The 26,641-nt window shown below is 56.5% G+C and overlaps 2 protein-coding genes across 2 annotated transcripts in view; both read right to left on the bottom strand.

Moving 5' to 3' along the window:
- Positions 1-109: 109 nt before the first annotated feature.
- On the bottom strand, positions 110-8,714 carry CACNG1 (calcium voltage-gated channel auxiliary subunit gamma 1). Its single transcript, XM_006092428.3, has 4 exons — positions 8,362-8,714; positions 2,624-2,698; positions 1,329-1,466; positions 110-857 (listed from the first exon to the last, which is right to left on the bottom strand). Exons 1-4 carry the CDS (start codon positions 8,594-8,596, stop codon positions 631-633), a joined length of 675 nt encoding a protein of 224 aa, XP_006092490.1. The 5' UTR covers positions 8,597-8,714; the 3' UTR covers positions 110-630.
- Positions 8,715-18,636: 9,922 nt separating this feature from the next.
- The window catches only part of CACNG4 (calcium voltage-gated channel auxiliary subunit gamma 4), an 18,542-nt gene continuing 10,537 nt past the window's right edge, over positions 18,637-26,641 (bottom strand). The window contains exons 2-4 of the mRNA XM_023756980.1: positions 25,783-25,866; positions 21,811-21,930; positions 18,637-20,002 (exon numbers count right to left, since the gene is read on the bottom strand). Of these exons, the coding sequence (XP_023612748.1) occupies positions 19,464-20,002; positions 21,811-21,930; positions 25,783-25,866 (743 nt within the window). The 3' untranslated portion in view covers positions 18,637-19,463. The remainder of the gene's footprint in view (positions 20,003-21,810; positions 21,931-25,782; positions 25,867-26,641) is intronic.

Here is a 26,641-nt window from a genome sequence, read left to right as displayed (position 1 = left end):
CCGCGTGCGTCCCAGAGACCCCTTTTCCTCCTCCTCCAGGGTCCCTGCGGCCCCTGAGCTGCAGCCAGGGATCCTTACGTTTTCTACGCAAGACACAGGAAAAAGCAAGTTTTCAAAGAACTTTTATTTCAAACCACAGTCAGAAAATACCCAGTTAAAGATGCTTCTCCGGCCTCAGAGAAGACGAGGTCGGGTTCAGCTCACCAAACACAGTGCGCCTTGTCGCCAAGGACCCAGGGGCCGGCTGCTTGCCCCGGAGGACACCCCGAGCTGGTAATGAGCACAGGGCGTCCCTGATAAGGCTCACAGGACAACGGCAGCCAGCCTATCAGACAGCTGGCGCCGTGGGGACGACTATGAGCTCCAGCGGGAGGTCGGGCCTTTGCAGACACCTGTGCACCTGCTGGGCCCGCCTCCTTCCCACCGAGGGCAGGTCTGGATCGTGTCCACTTGCCGGATTCCCCAGGCGCCTGTCGCAGCCCAGAGAGGCGCCAGGGGAGGGGAAGCCGCAGCAGCAGTGTGGGTCAGGTGGGAACAGGAGAGATGTGACGCTCCCGCCTCCTTTCTAGAATGTTCTGGGCTGGGCTTCCTGGGGGGAAAGCCCTGAGAGTCGCTGGGACCCCAGGAGGGCTAGTGCTCGGGCTCCGAGTCCATGCAGGACTCCCAGGGGTTCTGGGGCATGCGAGGCAGGGAGAAGAGCAGCAGGGCCAGGCCGCCCAGGAAGAGGAGGACGAAGGCGGAGCAGGCGCAGGCGAAGGACCAGGAGTAATAGTACTCGATCCAGACCGTGTCCTCGCTGTCGATCATGCGCTTCACCGACTGCCGCAGGACCTCCACCGAGACGAAGATGCAGAGACCTGAGGGCAGAGCGGGGACGCTCAGGGCCCCACCCGGCCTGTGCCCACCGTCGGCCGGGGCTTCCGCAGGGACAAGGGGGAGACCTGGCCGTGGGGGAGACTGTCTCGAGGCTGGAGGTGCACGTGGGGACCTGCAAAGTGACCCGTCTGCCTGCCTGCCGCACGACTCGCTCACCCTCAGGGTAACTGGGTTTCTTTCCTTCTTGTGTTAGTATTTGTTTGGATTAATTTCAAATGTGTTAGTGACGGGCATTGCTCTCAGCGCCCTGTGGATTAAATGGACAAATTGCCAACATCTCCCCAGACCCACCGAGCGTTGGTGAGTCCTGACCGAGTCTGCTCCTGCGTGGAGCCCGGGAATTTCTCCAGACTTACATCTCAAGGCTGGAGGGAGGATGAGGTGGCAGCAGCTCTCACCCCGGACATTGCCCCCCCCCAGCCCGGGCTCACAGGCAAGTGCCCCCCCTCTACCTGCAAAGGCGTAGAACATGGAGGCCGGCCTCAGCAGGTAGTCCCGATTCTTGGTGAAGGACAGGAGCACGCAGATGGTTCCCATGATGATGAAGACGAGGCTGAAGATGGCGATGGCGGCGGCCGAGATGCTGTACTCTGCAACACACACAGGGGCCGACGGCGCCTCAGCAGTGGCCTCGTCCCGGCCTCGGGTCACCGCTGGCTGTGCCGCCAACCAGGTGAGTGACACCACCACGGGTTATGATGCCCATTGCACATGTGGGAAGACCGAGGCCCCGAGAGAAGAAATCACTCACTCAAGTCGCACAGAGTAGAGACTCAATCTCAAGTCGCACACGGGTAGAGACTCAATTCTAACTCCCGAGTTGCATGAAACTGCAACCCCTCCCCCAACCTCCCCACCGGACGTGGCTGGAGGCCTTTCTGGAGCAGAAACTTCCCGAGTGACAGGCAGAAAGCAGAAAGCAGCAGGCACTCGGCGGAGGGCAGTCTGTCCTGGACTGACAGCAGCCTCTGGAAGGTGGCTTGTTACAGAGCACGGGCGTGTGTGTGTGTGTGTGTGTGTGTGTGTGTGTGTGTGAGAGAGAGACAGGTGTAAGCTTTGCATGGTGTGTGTGTGTGTGTGTGTGTGTGTGTGTGTGTGTGACAGGTGTAAGATTTGCCAGAGTGTGTGTGTGTGTATGTGTGTGAGACAGGTGTAAGATTTGCATGGTGTGTGTATGTGTGTGTGTGACAGGTGTAAGATTTGCCAGAGTGTGTGCATTAGTGTTGCACTGGCATATAAGGATCTACCAGAGTGAGTGTGTGCGCATGTGTGTGTGCATGCGTGTGTGTGCATGCCCACACCATGTGCCGCCGTTCATACACGTGCAGGTGTGGGTCTGTACCCATGACAGAAGGGTGCATGCGAGCTCCATGGCTCCTGGAAGACCCCAGGGCACATGTGCTCGGGGCTCCCGGACTCTGATGCGTCTCCCCCCGCCCCCTGCCCTCCTGATTCTTGGGGGTGATCGATGGCGGGAGGGAATCAGTTCCCTGCAGGCTCTGACCCGCCAGCCGGAAACCCGTCCCAGGGATGGTGAGCGCTTGTTCCATTGCCGGCTCCTGTCACAGGCACCGCGCCTTCACCGCCTCCACCAGCCCCATGGACGGAGGCTGGGACACACCGAGGGTGGCAGGGCCCTTCTCACCAGGCGCGGGGAGTCGGGCTTTTTCGCCAGATGATTTCCTGCCTCGGCGGTGTGACCGCAGTCACTTCTCCCCGCCCTCCCGGCTTGACGCCCTGGGCTCACCTTTCTGAGTGGTGAATTCAAAGATCTCTGAGCTCTCGCCTGGGTTGAAATGCCGGAAGTAGGAACAGTTTTTCTCTGCAGAGGAGGAGACAACCTGTGAGGTGAGGGAAAAGGGCCCGTAGCGGAGGCAGAGGCTCGGCTGAGAGAGGGTGGGTGTGATCCCACCAGGGTGGGCGGAAGGGACCTCTGGGCTGGTGTCTTCTCCCCAAACCCTCACCCTGGGCTGAGACAAATACCTTCTCTGACCCTAAGACCAAAATGTCACCAGGTTAAGGGGGTTGCATAAGAGGCTGGGAGATCCTCGGGGTGCCAAGGCTGATTGAGTCAAAGGTACAGACAGCACTGTGGGGACTGAGCCCATTAGGCAGATGGGGTAACTGAGGCCCAGGGCTCAAGTCATTTGTCAGGGGGGACAGGATACATGGTCAACAAAAGGCTGCACAGTGGTTCGTCCGATTATATCCGCCAGGGACCTTGGGCAATGTCTGGAGACATTTTTGCTGTAACAACTGGGCAGGGCTGCTAGTGGCATCTGGTGGGTAGAGGCCGGGATACTGCTACACATCCCCATGCACAGAACAGCCTCTTGCAACATAGAATTCTCCAGTCCCAAAGTGCCAGTAGCGCTGAGGTTAAGAAACCCTGGATCCCACCAAAGCCCAGAGCTGTGTTTCTCAGCATCAGGCCCACCCTGACTCACTGGCTTTTCAAAAGCTTCCCAGGAGATTCTGATGATCAGCCACATTGGGAAGCCCTGCTCCAGGCCCCTTCAAATGCCCCGCAAAGTGCTCTTCTGAGCCACCTGGCGGGACTTGGGTGAGGGCTAGAGAATCCATTCAAGGGCTAAATGTGACCAGCAGGTTGTTTCATCGGACCCTCGACACCCGTGGCTGCAGAGGCAGCCCAGACCAGACCTTCCCCGGCTGGCTGCTCGGTCTACCTGGTAACTATCAGGAAAGCAGAAGAGGACCTGCGGACAGTAGGATCTTCTTTGATGGGGGAGTAGAGGAAGGTCTCAGAACAAAGAAATTCATGCCGATGTTAAGTATAATTTCAGGCATAATTTGTCTTCCGTTTTTCCTTTTCATCTCTCCTGTAACTAGACATACTATCAAATGAAAGGATAGTCCTATTGCATATTGAATACAGGTTAATATTATTTACTCTTGATTTAGGAAGTCGATGATTGGGTTATTTTATACTATCTTGTTTCTTTAAGAAAACTAAATCAAGTTGCTTTTTATTTGTGTGAGGCCCTTTATTGATTGCTTTTTCTTTATTGATTGTTTAGAGCCTCTGGTTTTGCATTCATTTCTTGACCCTCAGGTTGTCTTTGCGTTTTCTTTTTTTCTGTGAGTCCTCACTGGAGGATATTTTTCCTTTTTTTTTTTTGGAGAGAGTGGGTGGGAGTGGGGAGACAGAGAGAGAGAGAGATAGAGAGAGAGAGAAACATCAATGTGTGAGAGAGACACGTCTATTGCTGCCTCCTGCACATGCCCCGACCAGGGCCGGGGATTGAGCCTGCAACCAAGGAACATGCCCTTGACCAGAATTGAACCTGGGACCCTTCAGGCCAGGCTGTCTCTGCATTTTCACAAGGCCACTGACGGAGACGCGCCCGAGGTGCTGCCTTCATGTGAGTGCAGGCTTCCTTCTATCTGGCCCAAATCCTCTCATTGCCCCCGAAGCCTGTGGCCTCCCGCTCCTCCCTCCTCCCCCACGTCAGGGTCACCGCTGCTCCCACGGTGGAGGGAGGAAATGGCCCCTGGAGACCAAGCCTGGCATAGTGAGCAGCAGTGAATGTTCCGAGAGGTAAACCGCCCTCTCTTTGAGCTTCTATATTTAAATCGCTTTCCTTTTTATCCGAGTTACCTGGGGTGTCTGACACCGGTAAGTGGTGATGTCAGAGTCGAGCTGCTCTTTTCTCTCTCAGCTTCCAGGGCTGTTTTAGAACATAATGCAGCCCTCTTATACTTGTTAGATTGTTCGCTATAGATTGTCTCCAGTCACTGCTTCAAAATGGCTGTGCTGTGTCCTAAGTTACCACGGGCCTCTCTCTCGACAAAGGAACATTTCTGTTTCATTCTATAAGGGCCAATTTCAGTCGTCATTGAAAACCCTCTGAAAAGAATTGATTGAATTCAAGTGTATTTCACAGTCAGCTGCTTCTGTGACTACTCGCCGTCCTCCAGTTAAAGGCGTTTGGAGCAGGGAGAGGGCGGGGCGGGGGGAGGGGGCATGGGATGAAGGCCCAGCTATGGGCGGTTCTGGGGTGCTGAGGCTACTCTCGTGCAGGGTGTGTTCGGGTTGTCAACCCCAGGAGATAGACACCAGGCCCCATTCAGGACAAACCGCTGCTGCCACTAGGCACTTGCTCAAAAGCTTTCTTAGCTCAGACACGGGGGGGAACAGCATGTCTGGGAAGCCAGCCTGTGGGTTCTGGGGGTTCGGGGGACTTTCCCCTCAGTGGCCCAGGGGCAGTGTTCCTGTCCCTCCCCTCCCCAGTTATATGCTCTCACACATGGCGAGGGGCACCCAGTGGGCAGGGCTCCCACTGAGGACATCTGGAAGTCTCAGCTTCTCTCTAACGTGGCTGAACTTAGGGCTTGAGGACAGACAGGCAACCCTGTCCCCTCTCTTGGACTTAGCAGGTGAGGAAGGCCTGGGAGGGGCATCCGCTCGGGGCCCCGTGGCTGCCCACTGGAGACCAACCACAGGCTCCTCTGTGGGCCCTGATGGCCCCAGCACGGGTGGGGCATGTCAGACCCAGTGCTCAGTCTGGACACTTCCGGCAGCAACAAGATGCTCAGTTAGGACCAATCAAGCCAGGCCTCTGCCACTGTCGCTCAAGACTTGCCCAGCATGGTCATTGTGTGCATTCGGTCAAATGACTCAACTTCTCTGTGCCTCGTTTTCCTTATCTGTAAGCTGGGAGGATAATAATAGTATGGACCCCATAGAGGATTTTGTGAGAATTAGATGAGTTAATATATATGCCATCCCACTGCCTCTGGCCTTCATGGTTTTAGGGGGAAAAGTAGCTGTTTTTCTTAGTTAGAATTTCTTGTATGTGATGACTCAATTGTTGCTCTCACAAGAGTCTGTCTTTATTTTTCGACTTATCTACCTTTTGATTATGATGTGTCCAGATTTTGATCTATCCTACTTGGAGTTCATTAAGCGTCATGGGTTTCTAGATTAATGTTTTCCATCAGATTTGGAAAAATGTTGACCATTATTTTTCATATGGACTTCCTGCTCCTCTCTCTCTCCTTCTTCTGGGAGTACCATTAGGTGTATATTGATACATTTCATTCTGTCCCACAGGCTCTGTTCATTTTTCTTCATTATTTCTCCTGTCTGTTTCTCAGACTAGCTAATCTTAGTTGACCTATCTTTAATGTCATGGATTTGTTCCTCTACCTGCTCAGCTCTGCTATTGAACTCCTCTGGTGAATTTTTTCATTTCAGTTATTGTACTTCTCAACTCTAGAATTTCTATTAGACCCTTTTAAAATAATTTATATCTTTATTCTCTACTTCATGAGACATCATTCTTAGCACACGAGGAAGGCCAGTGATTTCTTCTAATTCCTTGAATATATCTAAAACAAGTGACTTAAATTCTTGGTCTAGTAAGTCCAGTATCTGGGCTTCCTTAAGAATCTATTATTGACATTACTATTGTATAGGTCATGCATTTTTAGTTCTTTGCATGTCTTTAAATTTTTTAAAATTTAAATTTAAAACTGGAAAATTTAAACAATATAATGTAGCAACTCTAGAAATCAGATTCTAACCTTACCCAAGGATTGTTCCTGTTGCTGTTTGTTATTGTTGTTTATTCAGTGACTTTCTGAATTAATTTTGTAAAGTCTATATTCTTTGTCATGTGTGGCCACTGAAATCTCTGCTCAGTTAGTTTGGTGGTCAGCTCACAGAGATTTCCTAAAATTACTGGAACGAATACATCTCCCAGTATTTACTGAGGGGCTCTGTGCTTAGCGGAGTGTGAAGCACTCCACTAAGCAGTGTACATTTCCAGAGTTCTGAAAAAGTTTATTCTGATCATTTTCGCCAATGTTCACATTGTTTTTATGGAGAGGAGGATTTTTGGAGGTTCTTACTCTGTCATTTTTTTTTTCTGATGTCATCCAAAGTTAATATGTAAAACACTTAAAACCATGTCTGGCAGGTAGTCCTCTATTTGTGTTTGCAGTTCTTATTATTACTGTTATTAATAATACATAAGGACATGTATGCCCTAGCCGGTTTGGCTCAGTGGATAGAGCGTGGGCCTGAGGACCGAAGGGTCCTGGGTTTGATTCCGGTCAAGGGCACGTACCTCGGTTGCAGGCTCCTCCTCGGCTCGGGCCCTGGTTGGGGCGTGTGCAGGTGGCAACCAACCGATGTGTTTCTCTCACATCGATATTTCTCTCCGTCTTTCCCTCTCTCTTCCACTCTCTCTAAAAATCAATGAAAAAATATCCTTGGGTGAGGATATAAAAAAAAAGGAACATGTATGAACTCTGTCCATCTTTACAGAAAAGAGTGGTCCTGTAATGCACAGGCGGGGGACGGGGGATGGTGAGGAAGAGGAAGGAAAAGATGTTCACGTGCAGAGAAAGGAGAGAGAGGAAGTCAGGAACACCCAGCAGCAGCCTGTTGGGGGTAAGGCTGTGCTCACAGGTATGATTCACTCAGGATCAGAGTGAGAAGGCACTGAGATAGACTGACCAGGTTCAAGGCCAAGCCGTGCCTGCTGGTCCCCAGTGGCTGGCTCAGCCACCTGCTGCCAGCCTGTCTCTCCCTTGTATAGACTCAGCTCACCGCCCTGCTCCTCTGCTCTGCGAACTCACCAGACTTTAAAAGGCAGATGCCTCCCAGCACAGGTGGGCAGGACCATCCCAGTGCGTTTCTGGAGAAGCTGCCCTGCCCTGCCCTGCCCTGCCCTGCCCTGCCCAGGGGAGTTGGCTGGATGATGCATCTGTTTACGGGCGTGCTCAGCGGTGGCCGATCTGGGCGATGCGATACCCGTGAGGCACATGCTCATGCCATTTAAAGCCCTCGGCCCGGGGACTCGGTGTTTCCAAGACAGCTGGGTATTTATGAATCTTCCGAGTGTCCAGTGGGAATGAGCAAGGCGGGAGCCAGCGGGCGGGGAAGGAAGAAGAAAGAGGGGAGAGGGAGGAACAAGGTTTGGGCTCCTCTGTCCTCCCCCACACACGGCAAGGTTTTGGGGGACTTGGCCTTGGCTCCCTTGAAGGGGAGGTTTCCATGAACACCCAGTCCGATAACAGATAATTCTGAACGCCAAGTGGATGCCGCCCTCAGCCTGGTCCACCGCCGCCTTGGAGTGACATTTGTCAGCACTGGAAGGGACTCTGCGTTGCTGAGCCCAAGCACCAGGGGAGGAAGCAGAGGCTGTGATGGGCTTTGTCTCCCCTCCGCCCCCCCGCCAATTGTCATGTTGGGGGTCACGGGTAATGTGTGATTTGAGCGGGCTCTTTCCTGAGCTTGTACTCTATTTACTAGGGTCGCAGAGGGCTGTACGACTGCAGGGAGGCTAGTCATCCCGACCCCGGGGTTCTATACAGGGAGCTCCCCTCGCTGTGGTGCACAGCCTCATGCAATTCAGACCCCCTCCTCCGGGGCACAGAGGGCTGTTCTGAGCCACTTTTCCGGAAGGAACAAACAAGGACAGGAGGCAGGGATGGGGGACAGCGTGGGTACGTTACCCCCAGGCAGGGTGATGGGTCCGCAGCTCTTGTCCTTGCTGCCGCTCACGATGATACTCTTGGTGCAAATCCGCCAGAGGCCGAAGTGGGCTGCCTCGCACACGGCGCTGTGGTGCTCCACCTGGGGGCTCAGCACGGCCCAGTGGTCGGTCACCACGGCCACCGTGGCCAGCACGATGCCCACCAGGAGGCAGAAGAGCGTCAGGCGGACCTTCAGCGTTGTGGTCTGGGACATGGTGGTCGCGAAGGAGTGGGTGCTCTGGGCAGGGTCGGGTGGCCGTGTCTCCCCAGGCAGGTGGCAGCCGGGCTGGGGTGGTGGCGGCAATTATGGTGCAGAGGGGCGAGGCTAAGTTTAGTGTGCTGGCCGGGCCAGAGGGGGCTGGCCTTGGGGCTGAGGGCCACTTGACAGGGCTGAGCAGCTGCCCACACGTGACAGGGGCCTGAGGGAGGCTTCTATTAATGCACATGCACAGGCGCGTCACCGTCACCGAGGATGACTTCGTCTCAGGTTTCAGGGCTTTCTTACCCTCTTGGAGCCAGAAATACCCCAGGGAGGGGTGGGGGGGAGGCTCTAGCTGGTGACTGGAGACCTGTCGGAGCACCTGCTCAGGATGCCTGATGTGAGTGAGGACGAGGGACACTGTGCAGCTGAAGGTCACTGCTGGGCAAGGGCGGAGACCCTATGGCTCAGGGGGCTCAACCTTCCATTCTCACACTGGGCAGCTCTGTTACCGGAGTGGGGCGAGTGGGTCCTCGTCCTGGAAGTCTGGGGGACCCAGGGTCATGCCTAGGGACAGCGTGGGGATCCCCTGCCCGGGGCTTCCGGAGCCCACGACCCAGGCAAGAGCTTTAGCCCTAAGCCCCACGACATCCCCAAACGACAGGGAGCGAAAGTGGCTGCTGGGCCAGCGGAGACCCGACACTGCCCAGCGTGGGAACATTGTTTTCTATTCAATTCTCCCATCCTTCCAGCTGGGTCCAGAAGAAAAACAAAAAACAGCCACCTGGGGCAAGTCTGTAACACCTTTCCGATCCTCACACGTCGAAGAAAGGCCCTCAGAGGACAGAGCATCAGCTGTTTTTGTTGTAATGGTTTAGTATGACCTCTATGAATGGCAGGGGATACAGGTTTTCCAGTTATGTTTATATTCACAAAACAACTCTATGTAAGTCAAAAAGAACAGAAGTAAGCTGATTTACAGGTGACTACTAAGAGGCTAATGGTGGGTGGGTATAGCATAGAACTTGTGAAAGTTTGGGGCCAGCTTCTGAGAGGCCTGCCTGCCCACATCCCCCCCACACCCCCGCTAGCCGGTCTCCAGGCCCCGACACACCTCCTGGGGTCTGTCTCCTCTTCCTCAGGTCACCAGGTGGCTCACTCTGGGTGTAGCTGAGGCTGATGCATGGCCAGGAGTAGACCCCTGAGCTGGGCAGGGCTTTGAGCTGCGAGATCCTGGCCTCAGGGTGACCGTGCTTAACGGAAAGATGGTCTGTGTGCGGAGAAACACGCGGGGCCCCGCCTTGGACTCACAGACCACGGATCACAGTGACGGTCGTAACAAGAGCGGGTCCTCCGTGAGAGCTTACCATATCCCAGGCGCTCTGCTGAGCTAATTTTCACACCTTCCCTCGGTGAGGGGGCAGGTCCGTGCCCAGCAGGGTCCTGAGTCTGCCAACCCAGCCAGCAAATGCATTAAAGATGGATGGCTCTTCCTTTCGAAGTCATCTGTGTGTAAACCTAGCACGAGGCTGGCAGCACCGGGGACTGCGGGCAAGTCTATTCTTCTTCCCGTTCAATAAAGGTCCTTTAAACAGAACCTCCCACTGCCAGGCTGCCTGCTCGCCCGCCCCCCCCGCCCCCCCCCGCCCCCCTAAACCCTCCGCTCCAGGGCCTTGTTGGGCCAAGAAGGGTGCCCCGTGGATGCCGGCATTTGCTGGGAGCTGGGGCTGGACACTGTCAGCATCCTCCACATCAAGCATGTCAAACTCGTGGCCCGCAGGCTGCATGCGGCCCACAACGAGTATTTTTGCGGCCCAGCCAATATAGCGGTGTGAGCAGTTATTTACAATTATGAAAGGAAATAAGTCTCCTGTCAGATCCAGAATTACTGACACTCACATTGGGTCAGTTTTGAAAGTAATCACTCCGAACAAGATTTCCCCCGAAGTAGGAAAGACAGTAGCAGAGAAGAGATGCCAAGTGTCAGGAAGAAAACATTAATTTTATCATTGTTCTTGTTCTTTTTTTTTATACTATACTTTTTGAAATAAACCCACATTTCTATGAAAATTGAAGCTTTTGGTTTTTTTGCGGCCCACGTAAACTTAAACCTCGTTTACTTGGCCCGTGTTAGCCTTTGAGTTTGACATGCTTGCTCCGCATGGTCCTACCCTGTCCAGGCATCAGGAAGGACAGCTCCTTAGGGAGTGGGAACCAACCCGCCAGTGATGGAATCCGCAGCCTCAGAGTCAGATCCCTGCTCTGCTGGCGTCCAGCTGTGTGGCTTCCAGCCAGTCATCAACCGCTCTGAGCTGCCCTCCCCTCAGCTATAAAATGAGGGCAGTGGCGCTGACTGGGAGCTGCTGTAGAATTAGAGATAATGCATTTACCAGCTTCGCCCAGGGTAGGTGCCATGGACTGAATAATGTCCCCCTTCCACCAATTCATATGTTGAAGCCCAAACCCCAGTGTAATGGTATTTGGAGGTGGGGCTTTGGGCGGTAATTAGGTTTAGATGAGGCCATGAGGGTGGGGCCCTCATGATGGGATTAGTGCCCTTAAGAAGGAACACCAGAGAACTTGCTGTCTCTTTTTCTCTGCCACGTGAGGTGGAGAAAGCCAGGAAGAAGACTCTTCCCAGCACCCAACCATGATGATCTAGGACTTCCAGCCCCCAGAGCTGTGAGAAAATAAATTTTGGTTGTTAAGGTCATCCAGGGTATGGTCTGGAGCCCGAGCTGACTAGTACAGTCGGCGTCCAATCCAAGATGGCTGTTGTTATTATTATTTATAAACTGCAGATGGATCAGCTTTCTCTAATGGGCCATAAGCTTCTGGAGGGTTGAGATGGAAAGACTGTATTATGTACTCATTCTGGGTCCCTCAGAGAACCCACCCGATCTGAGCCCAGGTTGGGATCTTCATAAATGTCTGTTAAATGACTGATGGATGGAAGGATGGACAGATGGACTGAAAGAAGGAGACAGAAGCTCAAATAATTCACTCCACCAGATGATCCAAAGGACATTTCTCTGTGGCTCAAGGCCAGGGGGACATAAGACATGGCAGCCAGGGCAGCCCTGGGACAGCTTGGACCAGTGGCTGATTTGCCTCCAGGCACTGAGGGACACCCTGGGAGGGCACCGTTGTCACCTCTGTGATCAAGTTCAAAAGGAAGCAGCCTCCTGAGATAGGACATTCTCTACAGTCTTCAGAGTAGATCCCCACACTAAGCTGATCGGGCGATGTCTGTATTTTTCTCACCCAGATGAACCAGTTTTCATTTGTCCCAAGAAGGACCAGACATAACCAGGTTGAGGGAAAACATCTCTCACAGGGGGGCCTCATTCAGAGTAGGACCAGGGCACACCTGGGTGGGGGGCAAATAACCTCTCTTTGGCAATGTGCTGATCGAATTTTGAGCTTGGGCTTAATGAGGCTAAGAAATGGCCCCGCGTGACCTTAAGGTACTGTAAAAAAACGAGGTGCCAGCCAATGGGTCCCCACCTCTTTATGCCACTTCGTCTGCCTCCCTGCACCGTTCACCTGGGGCCCTCTGTTGCATTCGTCTCGCTGCCCCCAATTCCACCCTGTGCCTCTGCCCAGGGGACCCAGAACACTTTCATCCTCAAAGCCAGCCGTCATATCACTCTGACCTCTGCTTCCATCATCGCATCTTCATCTCTGACTCTCCTGCCTCCCTTTCTGTTATATGAATCCTTGGGGTTTTATTGACAACCCTGGAAAATCTCCCCATCTCAACATCCTTAATTTAATCACATCTGCAAAGTCCCTTTGGCTGTGGAAGGTGACATATTCACAGGTTCCAGGGATTAGAACTTGGGCATTTTGGGAACTGCTATTCTGCCTACCACAGGCATTGATGTACAACTTGCTTGATCTTCTCTGGCATCGCCTGTAGCTCAGGTGCAGGGATGGAGAAGATGGAAAGTGAGACTGAAAGAGAGCTGGGGCTCTTCCAGGAGGAAAAAGCAAGAAGGAGAAGGGGCCGAGGGACCTGAGGGCCTCGGCAAGGGTGGGTTTAGATGATGACTTGCCATGTCTGGGCTGGTTAGGATGGCCCTGCTGTCAGGAAGGGTCAATATATTGCTGTCAGGAAGTGTCAATATATTGGGAGAAAATGGGGAGGCCAAGGCCCTGAAGGGCTTGATGAGGCTGGAAAACAGGTGTAGTGGGAACATTGGAAGCTGTGGTCTGAGAGGAGGACGACGTCTCTGAAGATTATAGGAGGGGACAGTCAGGGGGGTGATGGCAAGATCCAGGTTGGAGATGAAGGTCAGTGAAGATGAGAAGACCAGATGGCTAAAGGAGGTGAGCTCAGATAGTCAATGGAGGCGAGAAGGTGAGGTGGCCAATGGAGTTGAGAAGACAGGAGAGCTATGAGGCCAGGGAATTGGAGTGGTTGGCCCTACTGACGTGGGTGTGGCTCAGTTTGATGGTGGCAGGACTTGGGGTACAGAGGAAGGCTTTGAGCCAGAGGCGAAGTCTCTGATGAAGGTGAAGGAAGTGGCCAAGAAAGAGTTGGGGAGGTGATAGTGATGAAAACAGGTTTAGGCCCTCGGAGAAAGCTTTTCCCCAGGAGGGTGGAGGAGTAATGGTTTGGAGGTATCAGCACCCCCACCATTCTCCACTCCTGCAAAATGTCTAAGGACATGAGTTCGTAACCTCCTCTGACACAGGCTTCTGTTTCTGAGGTTGCACCGGCTTTTAAACCTGGACGCTGCAGGTTTAAAAATACCTGTTTCAAGTGTATCTGCCCATCTCCTCCTCTGGAGTCCAGGGTCCCTGAGCAACTCTTCCTCCCTCTTCCCTCCCCTGCCCCTCATCTCTGGGGCCGGGCAGCCAAGGGTGCTATAGCAGGAACCAGTGCAGGGAGGCCTCCCCTCCCCTTCCATCTTATTCCCCTCCCCCAGGTCTCTCCTCTGTGAGCTCCACACTAGGGACCCAGAACGGGACAACCTCCCCATGCAGTCCTGTTCCCAGGGCATCTCAGAGCGTTCGGGACTTAGCTTTTGCAGCCTGGATCACCTGTGTGGGACCAGGAACTCCCCAGTGGGGTTTGGGGTTTGCAGGGCCTGCAAAGACAGCTGCAGCCATGTGGCTGCGCTGACCACCAATCCACAGCCGGGGACCACTGAGGGCAGAAATGAATGGGCATCAGCCAGGGAAGCAGCTGGGGGAGGACCCCTCTCCAGGGAAGTGGGGAGCACCGCACAATACCTGGGCAGCTGGGCCTGGCTCTCAGAGCACTCCTCTAGAACAATCCGTGTTGGCAAACTTCTCGAGTGTTGTCAGTCAACAAACACCTCTGGAAGCTCACTCTAAGGCCAGGCTCCTGTTTCCTTGTTTACGTTAAAGCTGAACTCATCTCCCAACAACCCTGGGAGGGAATTGTAACCTTCCTCATTTGACCGCGGGCTCGGAGAGAGGCTGGGCGACTCGCCCAGGGCTGCCCGCGGGTGACTGGAGGATAGGATCCCTGTCTTTCTGGCTCTCGGCCACCTCACTGTCCACTCATTGCAGCCTCGGGGGATGGGGGAGGCGGGTGAGCGGGGCCAGGAGGCCACCGAGTCCGGTGTCAGGCTGGGCCAGGTTTCTCCAGCTGCCTGCTTCAATTCCATCCGTATTTGGTTCCCAAACCCAGGGGCAAAGGCACCCCCAAACCCCAACCCAGGGCAGGTGGCTGTTTTCCCATTTCCTTCTTCAACCCACAACTTCTCTTTCCAAAGCTTTTGGCTCAAAAGAGGCAGAAATTGGAATGTGTTGCAGGGAAAGGAAATTCGGGGAGTAAGTGAGATTTCCTAATACGCCCACAGCCTGGGTGCAAGCACCAAGAAGCCGCGGTGTGGTCGTGCACAAGTGACCTCACCCTTCCTTGCCTCAGTTTCCCTCACTGTAAAATCAGACTCGTGCACGGTTTCTCAGCCGGACATTTTGGACCCGATCATTCTTGGGGGGTGAGGGCTGTCCCGTGCATTAGCCGCACACTTGTCCTCCACCTGGTAGATGCCAGTAGCACCCGCCTTCCAGGCTGTGACAATCAAAAATGTCTCCAGACGTGGATGAATGTCCTCTGGAGAGCAAAACTGCCCCCACTTGAGAACCACTGGGCCAGTGGTATCTCCCTTCCATGGTTGTTATACATTTCCTTCCTTCCTTTTATTCCTCCTCCCATTCCTCCTCCCCCCCCCCCCCCACCCCGGCCATTTCCTTTTTGGGCTGACTCTTCTTCTATGATGAGAATGTTGAACGAGATGATTCCTAAGGTTCTTGCCACTGCTGCTTGGGTCACGGTGTCCTGTGACTTTGTGGTTCTTGTTTGGGTCAAGGCAGGAGCTCAAGCCTGCTCCTCCAACCTAGGAAGAAGGTAGCACAGACCCATTTTACAGATGGGTATCTGGAGCCGAGAAGAGGCAGACCTCACACTGGAGCTGAAGGAGGGGCTGAGGCCGCAGAGGTGGACCAATCCCAGACAAAGGCATCAGTGTCAAGGAGGCACTCCCAGAACGACTTGGGGACATGGCGGCAAGAAGGAGATACAGAAAGACATAGACCAGGGAGCCCAGACTGCTGTTCCCCCAAACTGTTTTCCTTCCCTCCTGGGCTAAACTACATTTCCCATCTTCCCTGGCTCTTAGATGGGACTGTGATATTGAGTTCTGGCCAATGGCATGTGGGCAGGGGAGAGAGTCACAACTTCCTGATCCATTAAAACCTCCCACAAGACTCTCTACTCACAAGAACACCTTCCCTCTCTCTCCTCCATCTGCCTGCCGGGTGTCAATGCCGGGGGCAACGTTAGAAGCCCCTGATGAAGACAGCAGAGCTTCCAGAGTGGGTCCCTGAATCTCTGAGTGACTGTGTGGAGCAGAGCACCCTCACCTGCCCAGTTGATTGAACTCGATGGGTGGGAAATAGATTTCTATTGTATGAAGCCATTCCTCGTTTGGGGGTTGTTGGTTACGTCGCCGGCCTATTCTAAGTAATATAAGTGAAGGGCAGAATGGGGGCTGCAGGGCTGGAGGGGGGGCTCTGAGTGGCGTTTTGGTTGGGGAACCAGAGCATCCACTTCTGTGTCAGTTCTGTAGCTCTACCTCTGCAAATGATGGAGGCAGAGTTTTCAGATGAATGAAACACGTGACCCCATGAGCCCCATACCGGAGGCCACACCAGGACACGACCTGCAGACTGCCACGGGCGGACACCAGGCTGGGAACCAGCGTGCCGAGCCAGCTTCTTCCAGGCTGAGAATGAGCAGGAGGCACAGAAGTTCGGGCACATGGTGCCAACATGGTGCTGAGTGGCGCTGGCTCCAGCTGGTGAAGCAGGGGGTTCGTTGGTGGGGTGGGTCCTAAGCTGCCCTGGCCCTGAGACCTGGTGGCTCCGCACATTTGGGGCATCAGTAAGAGGGTTAAAAAGCCAGGGCTGGCCCTGGCTGGCATGCTTCGTGGTTAGAGCATTGGCCTGCACACCAGAAGGTCTCGGGTTTGATTTCCAGTCAAGGGCATGTACCTGGGTTGCAGGTCTGATCTTTGCCTCCCCCCGCCGGTTGGGGCACATGTGGGAGGCAACCAATTGATGTGTCTCTGTCACATGGATGTCTCTCTCTCTCCCCTCTCCCCTCCCTTCCACTGACTCTAAAAATCTATCGAGAAAATATCCTCACTCCTTGGGTGAAGATTAAAAAGAAAAAAAAGCCAGGGCTGAAAGTTTGGACAAGTTGGGAGTGGTTCTTGCAGCCACAAGGGTGGGAACACGGGGACACTGGGCCCTCTGCCTTCTTTGCTGGGACGAGGGTTGGCAAGGACTTCATGACACTCAAGAGTTGGGGCCTCTCAGATCCGGGATGGCTCTCAGGAAAACTCAAGGCCTTAGTCCTAAAGGCGATGGAGCCTGTGATCGGATGGGAAGGTCCCCTGGGCTGCAGCTTGAGGAGAACTAGGGGGCACTGCTTAGCCTCGTTGTGCCTCCGAGAGAGTGGGGGTGACGTCCAGCCAGTGCCATCTGCTGGGCTGGACCTGGTGGGTGACACCGTGTCCCGCGGGACCTGCGCAGTATGTCCATATCACCCCCTCTCCCTCCCTTCCTCACTCCTCCTGGTGGCCTGGGATCGGGTGGCTCTGTCCCCTCTGGCCTCTGGTCGGGGCCACATTCCCCCGTCCAGCTGTCTCAGTACTAAAGCTCAGTCTGGACTTCAGGCTCTTCTACTTCGTAGCCAGTTCGGAACTTGGACGGGAAAGGAGGCTGGTCGGTGGACTGAGGAACCCCACTGAGCAGCGCACGGCCTCTGAGCTGTGGCTCTCCCTGCGGCCTCACCGGCAGGTTGAGGCCTGGCTTGCTCAGCTGCCCAGATGCCCATCTCGCCCTGCTGTGCAAAGGCCCCTCCACGGCACCTCCCAGAGGTCGGAACCCAGCAGGTGGTGCTGGGAGGTGGTCAGCGACCAGATGAAAGCCAGAGAAACTGGCCTTGACCCCTGCTGAACCCCCCTCTTTTCGGGGGTCTGCAGCACCCCCCCCCAGACTCAGGGACACTCTTGGCTCTAAGTGTCCACAGGCTTGAGGGGTGCTCTCCCCTCCCCCCACATCAGGAAGAGAACATTTTAAAAATCATTTTATTTAATTAAAAAAAAAAAAAAAGACCAAACTAACAACCCCAAACCAGTAGTAGGTACAGGATTCACAGGTGCTTAATTGGCAAAACACACAGGGCTGGTTGGAGCGTAAGGTCTCAGAATGACAGGGGCAGGGGGCCAGCTCCATCCGCCCCTCCCCGGGCGGCCCCAGGTAAGAGGCCGTGAGCACGGGAACCAGAGCTGGGGTCCCTCCCGGAGCCTGGGGCAGGGTGTGCGGAGAAAGGCTATGGAGACCAGGGTCTCAGGCTGTTCTGCTTCCTGCACTTGGTGGCTTCTCTCTACTTTCTCGGTCCCTAGAGTGGGCTGTGCCAGCTCTGCCTGGGACTGGGCAAGAGGTAGGATTCGTTGGACACAGCTTTCTCCATGAAAGGACAGACTCCCCAGGGAGTGGGCGGGTGGGGACTTCTGTGGAAGGAACAGCCAGGCTGCCTGGCTTTGGAATCTGGGGGCCTCGCTGGGTGATGGGTCCCCAGGTTTCACCCCTTCCTTCCAGCCTGGAAAGATGGTGTCATGGTGTGGAGGGGTAAGGGTGGCAGGGGTGAGGCAGGACAGCTGGGGTCAGCCCTCGGCAGGGGCGGCCGCACGCCCCGACACCCCAGCATTCACGGCGGCACATGCTGGACAAACCTCACAGAGCCCAGGTCAGCGGGCGGGAGGGGGGCTCCAGCACGCAGCGCCAGCCACGGAGGTGGGAGGCGGGGCACGTGGAGGTGTCCTCTCGGGGCAAAGGGAGGATGGCAGTGACCTTGGCCCGGATCTGAACTCCTAGGGGCCAAGTCCACCCAGGGGTCTGTGAGCAGGGGGCTGAGGTAAGAATTTGCTTGTTACTTCCAAGTCCAACGGCTCCCGGGATCCCAGCTGACTCCTCCAGGCCGGCTCCCCAAGTCTCAAAAAGTAAGAAAGGACTTTGTTATACAAAAGGGGGTAAGCTCTGTGTTCCACAACGTGTTTCTCCTGAACCCGACATGCTTCCATGCCTCTGCTGGCTTTGGGGGGCGGGGTTGGAAAAAAACATCACCTAGGGAACCCGCCTCCTCGGTGCCGGAGCACAGAGCATCCCTCTGCTGAGGAGGAAGAAAGCCGAGGCCTGGCCCCCCTCCTCTTCCTCGCTGAGCCCTTGTGGGGGGGAGGAGGGGGGACGACAGAATAAGTTACAAGAACGGGAGTTGGGGGGGGCGGCGTCCTGCTACTTTGTAAGATGAGGAAGTGAATGGAACTTGCCCTCCTGGCTACTATTTGCAATAAATCACGATTAATAACCACTCGGAAACGGATGTGTGTTTTCTGAGGTTCTGGTCCCGGTTCACCCTCCGTCTCCCTTTCTGGCCCAGCAGTTTGGGACGCTGATGCCGAATCGGCGCGTGGCAGGCCCGCCTGTCCTCTCCCCAGGAGGACCCAGCCTGTGACCCCTGTCACCCCGGGACCTTCCGGCCTCGAAAGCACAGTCAGTGTGTTCTGCCCTTTCTGTGTGAGGCAGAAACTTCCAGAAGCAGACAGGAAAGCCAGCCACAGACTCTGGCCTTTAGCTCACGCCAGGCCAGCGAAGGCCCCCTCTGTGGGTTCCCTCCCCTCCAGGCCTCGGTCTCCTCCGGTCGAGGGGCGCCGGCCCCAGGACAGCACAGAGGCCAAAGCACCATTGGCCGCAGGCCTTTCTCCTCGGGATCACAGCCATGTCAACAACAGGCCACTGTCAGAGAGAGACAGACAGACAGACAGACAGACGGATGGAGGGAAGGAAGGGGCGAGCTTCGGCTTCCGCATTTCCGGCTCCCAGGCCCAGGAACCTCAGGTTAACAAGCAGCTGACCAGCGTCCTAGGCCCCACGTACCCAGCCAGTGGCCCCCCAGTGGCCCAGCGCCCCGGCGGGGAGGGAAGGCCCCGAAAGCTCGTTCTCACGGAAATATTTGTTTCCAAGAGGAGAGAATGGCTCGATTGTGTTTTCCCAGGTGGGCGAAGGCCGGGCAGTCTCAGGACAGCACTCAAGCCTCCCGGGAGACTCCGGACCCCAGGGCATCCGTCCACACACCCTCTTTGGGGGGATCAAGTCAGCCTCTCCCTTCGGATGCCAGTGTCCTGGCGCTTCGCTCCACGCCAGCCCGCCACGCATCTGGAGACCAGGAGGGGTGGGTTTGGCTTTAGTCCACGGCGGGTCCGTCTTAAGGGTTCGATGCCCTCACGTGGGATCCAAGCAGCCATTCTGGGGAGAGGCTGGTGCCAGGCAGGGGCGCTCACACGGGGGTGGTCCGCCGGTTCAGCATGCTGACGTGCAGGCCCTCCTTCAGGTCCTGCTGGAAGAAATCGTGCACCTGCAGGAAGCCGGCCTCCCGGCCCGGGCTGTAGCTGGCCGCCGTGGTCACCTTGAGCGGCTCCCGGGACAGCGTGTACATGGACAGCTCGCCCATGGGGATGGCCCCGGCGATCTTCAGGCCCACCGGCGACGTGTCCCTGGAGGGCGAGGCCTCCGTGGACCTGGAGCTGGACCGGGAGCGCCGTCGCCGGTACCTGTAGCTGGGCATCCTGGCGTAGGGGGACGAGGAGGGAGCCTTGAGGAACTCCCGTTTGGTCTTAAATCTCAGCTCCTTATTCTTCTCGATGTAAATGTTCACGGCCAGGACGCCCACGGTCTCGGCCACGATGAACGACAGGGCCCCGAAGTAGAAAGACCAGCCGTAGTTGTAGTGGTTCTTTTTGTCCTCGTCGCGCTTGTCGCTCGGGTCGCCCGTGTTGCTGGAAATGTATACGATGATGCCTATGATGTTACTGAGGCCTGAAAGGGAAGGAGGAGAGGGGGCCGGAGGGGAGAGGCCGAGGTTAGACCCACAGCGGGCAGCGGGCAGGGGGGCGGGGGAGGGGCTGGTGGCCACTCCCTGCTTTGGTGGGACTGGCCACCAGCTTAATTCTGGCTGCTAACTTGTCTTTTAAGTAACTAATTTTGAGTGGGTATCAAAGTACAAGGTTCAGATGAGATACACAATAAAGCAAGGGCTCTTAGCTCCCCAGCTCCCCGCCGGAGAGTGGCTGCTGCTGTGGTCTTTCCTACATTGTGCTCATATCCAGCCTCTCTCAGGTCGCCTCCTTCCTTCTCAGGGGGGCGGTGGGCAGAGGGGAGTGAGTGAGTGGTAGTTCCAGGAAGAGGGGGGTGAGGAGGAATCGGGGAGTCACGCATGCAGACGAGGAGGCTGGGACAACTGGCCCCTGATGGCCTCGTGAACGTAGTGGAGAGGCACTGCCACGCGCGTTGTCCGTTCTCCTGCTGCCCGATCCCAGGGTGGATGGTTAGACTGTTTCCTGCTAGAGGACCAGAGACCCTGCCCTGAGCAAACCAGCTGTAGGCGTGGACCCTAAATGCAGGCTCTCCCTCCCAACACACACACCCACAGTTCACACACACACCCACAGTTCACACACACACCCACAGTTCACACACACCCCACAGTTCACACACACACACACACACACACACACACCATGCTCCTGACACTTACACATCCCCCTGTCCCCTTAGATACGCACACACATCCCACACACACGTGTTTACTGCCCGGAAGGAAGCAAAGCTGAAGGGTGTAGAAGAGCACACAGAATCTGCACCCGGGGCCCTGCCCCGCCGGCCTGGCAGGGACTTTGAGCAGGTCCCTCACTTGTCTAGGCCCTCAGTTCCATGATGTGAATGGAAGCTGCCTTCCCCCCCCCCCCCCCAGGAGCAATGGTGAGGAGAAGACAAGCTGTGGGGGATGACCGGTGGGTGGCACCTGCATGGGCTGGGCACCACTCGAGTCCCTCGAGTCCCCTCCCTGCCCTCTCAAAGGAGGCAGGGCCACCACCGTTGCTGGAATGCTCATTACCAGCATCCGGTGCCTCCTGACCTGTAGGATGTGGAGCCCAGGGGCAGAGTGGGGACAGGGCTGGGCAGAGAACTGTCTCCATGGAGGCCCAGAGCAGCCTTGGGCAGGGGGTGTCACTGTCGCCGTAGCTCTGGGTTGTCACGGGGCCAGAGTGGGGTGGCTGTCGTCTCTTAGCCGGAGAGCTGGGCAGTCAGGAATTCTCATGATCCCGAGCCTCTTGCTCACCCTGCCCAGGCGCACTGGGCTTCTCTGCTCCTTCTGCGCCTGGCCAGCCCCGCACCCCTCACCCTGTCTTTACCTGGCCGACTCCTTCAGGTCTTGGTGTCTGTGAGTCCCCCTGGGCACCTCCCTGACCCCCCAGCGTAGCCAGGGCACCCCTGTCATGGGCTTGTGAGGCAATAGTACTGCCCCGTTGTGGTATTTGCACACCTGGACTTACTATTCTTTATGGAGGTTAAATTCACATAACATAAAACTAGCCCTTTAAAGTACACAATTCAGTGGCAGTTAGGACATTCACAATGTGTGCAACTACCACCTCTATCTAGTTCCAGAAGATTTTGTCACCCCAAAAAGGAGACCCTGTACCCGTTTGCTCCCCACACCCTGCCCCAGCCCACACACATGGACTTTTGAGGTTAATTACACACAGACTGTATGGTCTGCTGCCCACCCCCACCCCCGGCCCCCCAGGTGTGCTCTGCAGTGGGGACCAGCGTGGCCGGCTCACCTGCAGCCACGAACAGGATGCCAGCGCTGAGGACGATGTTGTTCTTGCGGCTGTAGAACCTCCCGGCACCGATGCAGAGCCCGCCGAGCAGCAGGAAGACACTGGAGGCACGCACAATGCCTGGCCGGGCAGGAGACAGAGCAGAGCAGGAGACAGAGCAGAGAGAGGGCGGTGAGACTGGCCACCTGCGCCTGGGCACAGCCACAATGGGCCCAGCCCCCTGCCTTGGAATAGTCCCATCGGGACCTGGGTACCGCGGTGCGTGGGGAGCTGGGGCAGGGTGGGGGCAGCTGGGCTCGATGTAAGTGTTGGCCCTGCCTGGCTGGTTACACCACGTGGGCCAAGGTCACATCCGCCCAGGGCTTGCCTAGGCTCCCCTGGGTGTGAGTCACACTTCTGCCACCAGAAGTGAGGAGAGCCCCTCAGTGGCACCAGGGGCCACCGTGAGAGCCGTGGACACAGTCTCCTTGAGGCCTCTGGGAGGCAGGGAAGCGGTGTCATCAGGAGGCAGCTCCGATGGGTGGCTAAGGACACAGGCTTTGGCACTGGGTGGGTCGGGGTGCAGCCCCTGCCCTGGGACATGCTGGCTGCTGGCTGTGTGGCCTTGGTCCAGTCACGTCATCTCTAGAAAACCGAGTTTCCTCATTTGTGAGATGCAGTTCACAATTAATACCTACATTCTATGGTTGGTTTTGTACCAACAAGGAGCTTAGCCGAGGGCCTGGCCAGAGCACGAACTTCCCGAGTGACAGCCTTTATCTCTATTGTCGTAATTTCGTTGTTATCACCCCCAGTAACTGGTGAGGATGTGGAAGTGCAGGACCTCCTGAGGTCACAGAGAAGAAGGCGGCTGGACAGAGGGACACACGTGGACCGTGGTGTCCAACAGAGATAGGTTTGCACCCTTGCTCTGCCACTGTCCCCTCTTTATCGCCTGGGAGACGAGTAATACCTACTGGTAAGGGGCTGAATCGTGGCGAAATCCCCACATGCCCAAGTCCTAACCAGGGTACCTGTGACTGTGAGCCTATTTGGAAAAAAGGTCCTTGTAGGTGTGATTGCATGTGGGATCCTTCACACCCAGTTTGTGGTCATTTATTATGGAAGCTCGCAGAAAAGGATACACCCTGCCCCTGAGGGTTGTTGTGAGAATTTGACGGAATAAGGGTCATAAAGCACTTTGTAGGGGCTTGGGGATGTGGGTCCCCATGCTTAGCACCTGGCAGGAGAAGGAAGGGCAGGAGGGGAAGGAGGACGTGAGGAGGAGCCCAGCTCGGCCTTGCCCATGGGCCTGCATGTCTCCCAGCCCAGCAGAGACCTCGCCACGTGGGCCCTTGGTGGCCCTGGCAGGGACAGGGCGTCAGGGAGCGCTGGCAGGCGCCGGCCTCCTCAGCCAGCTGAGCCAGTCTGCGGAGTTCCAGCCTCTGAAGACGGCGTTTGTCTCCTGCTCTGTGAGCACACCACTGTGTGCCCTGCTTCACAGACAGGGGTCTGTTCGGGGCATTAAATGAAGCTCTTCTCTCCGCCACCCCCTCTTCCTCCCTCTGCTTTCTTGCAGCCGCAGGCTCTGGGAGGTTTCCTGTGGGTTTCTGAGACGTGCCTGTGAGCTGCGCTGGCCAGAGAAGCCAGGATCGGGGTTCCCTGGACGCCCTCATCCTGCAAAGGGCTCGGAGGGGTGGAGAGAAGGGAGCCCGGCGCCTCTCAGGTGGCTGAGGTCAGGCCTGGCTCAGAGTCGTCCATCCGGCCCAGGTAAATCATGTGAGCAACTGTCCTTTGCCCCAAACCGGTCACCCCTTCTCTTCCTGGGGAGTCTCTGGGCTTGTTAATGACCCGGCTGGTGTCCTCATGAGCGTACACTTGAGGAGAACTCCTCCTTCCCAAAGAGCTTCCATCGCTGCTGTGGTCACCATCCTTCTATTTGGGAAAATCCCTGCTGGGCCCTCCCAGCCCTGGGGCCCTACCCAGGGGCACCACTGGGGGAAGGGGGGGTCTGAGGGCAGCAGGAGCCCTAGGCTGGGTGGCGAGTCTGTGGCCCACTCCTGGTCTGCCCCTCGGATGCCCATTTCATGTCTCCATCCTGTTCTGGACTCTGTTTGGGAGGAAAGTGCAGGCGAGAGCCCGTTCCTGGTTCCTCCTGAGGCTGCGCAGGAGGTGGCCGCATGCACAGTTCCTGTCCTGTCCTCACGGCTCCCTCCTCCAGGTCCCCGCCTGCCTCCACCAGTCCAGCCCCGGAGTGTACAGGCTCCTTCTGCAGCTCGCCCTGGTGGGCTCACCATCCCTTAACCGTGCCCACACCTCTGTCAACAGCCCTGCACTAACGCCCTTCATTCCCCCTGTGCTGGGCCCTCAGGAAGCCACGCGATCTGCCCTCGGCTGAGGTGTCAGGAGGTCAGTCCAGGAAGAGGTCCCAGAGCCCTGGGGACCATGAGGGGACAGGCGCAGGGGGGTGAAGAGGGAGAACCAGCACCAGTGCCCACAACCTTAGTGTGCCAGGCACATCCCAGAGGGACGTGGAGAGGGTGTGGTTTGTTTCTCCAGGGCCTCCTTCCTGCAGTCCCGGGGTGGGTCCACGGGGGCAGACCCGCACTCTCAGCCTCAGGAATCACCTGCTGGCCCTGTGTTGGGCAGCCAAGGGCAGGTTCTGAGTCAGGGTGGGTTTTGAGCTGAGCCATCTCAGCCGGCTAAGCACCAGGGGCCGCCCCGGATGGCTGTGCAGGCCACGCACTGTGCACCTCGAAGGTGACATTGATACCATAGTCTAAGCGAGTGTTGGGCAACCTGCACAGCCATTCGTGGCCGCGCCATGGAATATCATCCGCTTGCTTCAGTGTTGGCCCCCAGAAAGCAGAAAGAGGGGACAGGAGAGGAGGAGGAGAAGGTGAGGGAGGGTGGCTGGGAGGGAGATCTGGCCGAATTATTCCAGGTTCTGGGCCTGGCCAGCACAGCCCAACACGGCCCCAGGCTCCACGGGATAGAACAGCACGCTGTTCTCTTTCACCAGATGACTCAGAACTCAAATCCTTCCTCTTAGAAAATAACACACAGAAAGATCCACAAGCAGGTGCCGAGTGATTGGTGCCTCCTCCGAGGACACTGGTATCGATTCTCCATAAAGGAAGCCGGGCCCGAGGCCCTGGGGGTGCCGCTGGGAGCAGCTCCACGTGTGTCTGGGCTGATGGGAAAGGGAAAATGACTTCAAAGCGGCGCTGCTTTTCCCATTCCAGGCTCCTTCCCTGGCTGCAGCCCCTGCTGCCTCCCAGGGAGGCCGAGGGATGAGACGTGAAGCTGGGCTGGTCCTTCAGGTTCAGTATGTGCGGTGACTTGCTCCATTCTGGGGCCAGCCTAGCCACAGGACACAGGAGGGCAGGGGCTCAAGGGGCAGCTCATGGGCAGACATGGTGGCTCCACCGTCTGTGCTGAAGACACCTAAGGCCCAGGTATCAGAGGCTGCTCTGGCCACCTTCCTCGCCTTCGCCTACAGGCTGTCTGGCACTCAGCAGGCTGTCTTAGTGTGCCACCTACTCTGACTTTTGGAGAGTAGAATGCTGGTGTGTGGGGAGGGGTGGGCGGGTTCAGTGCTGGCAGGGGAATGTGCTCGGGTGTCACAGTCCCCAGGGACGCTCGGCCTGGGCAAGCCTGCATCTCTAGCCTCCCGGCCCCAGCCAGGCAGCAGCCAGATCCTCTGAGCTAGCCACACCCAGCAGCCCCGAGGAGTGGGGACGCCCACCCCCCCACCTGCTCTCCCCAGGCCCCAGGCCTCAGTCTCCCCGGGCATGGGCCTATCAGCCATGGGATCCCCAGCACGTCATGGCAACGCAGGACAAAACTCCATCCTCTGACTCAGAAAGGGAGTGCAAGCGCATCCAGAGAACGGCACCCTCTCCACCCCCACGGGCCCCGTCTTTCCTGCAGCCGCCCACCTGCCACCAGGCTTCCCCCCACACACAGGAAGCAAGGAGTGTGGACACTCACGGAGGAGGTACTCCGAGCTGTCGTGGTCATAGTCATTGTCCTCTGGGAAGTGATTGATCCGGAAGCAGTGCCCTTTGTAGATCCCTGGAGGGAACAAGAGGGAAAGGACGTGGTAGGTGTGCCAGGGGGTCATTCATTCGCCCACTCACCCCGGATCTGGTCACTGCACATGTGCTGGGCCCTGGGCAGGCCCTGGGCACAGAGAGAGAGGAAAGGCTCAGGCGTCGCAGTGGGAAGGTGCCCATGGGTAGTTTAGTGACTGCAGTCCTCCATTCCAGAACCTTCCGTCCATTTACAGTGAAAGGACACACCATCAATAACTATTCGGGGACGAGAGACCTCCAGCGGAGCTGACCTGGGCAAGCAGGACCTGCGGTCCCCAACCCAAGGGGACAGCAGAGCCACGTCTGAAAAAATGGCCAAGAATCTGCCACCGGGGACTGGATGGAGGCGGCCTTCTGGGCAGAGAAGGAGGCCTTCTGGGCAGAGAAGGAGGTGGTGAGGAGACAGGGTGCGGGCGGGGCTGGCGAGTTTGGGGAGCGGAGGGGAGATCGGTGAGGCTGGAGCTTGGCCGGCCTGTGTAGGGGGAGGGGCGGGGACTGAGGAGGGGGCTGGAGGCTGTATGGGGAGGGGCTGTGTCTGTCTGTCCGTATCTTCCCCTCTCTCAAACACACAGGTATGGCCAGTCCCTCCCCCAGGTACACACTGAATCCGCACAACAGATTGCAATCCCCTCATTCAGGGTGATGGGAGGAAGAGAACACGGAGTGGGAGAAACTTCCAGAAAGGCCGGGGCATCTCCTGATCACCTGGTTTCCCCTCCCCACTGTGAGAAGCACCTTCTTAGATGGGAGGCAGG

This window comes from Myotis lucifugus, unplaced genomic scaffold (genome assembly GCF_000147115.1).
Source record: "Myotis lucifugus unplaced genomic scaffold, Myoluc2.0 scaffold_100, whole genome shotgun sequence".
Taxonomy (NCBI): Eukaryota; Metazoa; Chordata; class Mammalia; order Chiroptera; family Vespertilionidae; genus Myotis; species Myotis lucifugus.
The sequence above is the reverse complement of the archived record's forward strand: the minus strand, read 5'-3'. Positions and strand labels throughout refer to the sequence as shown.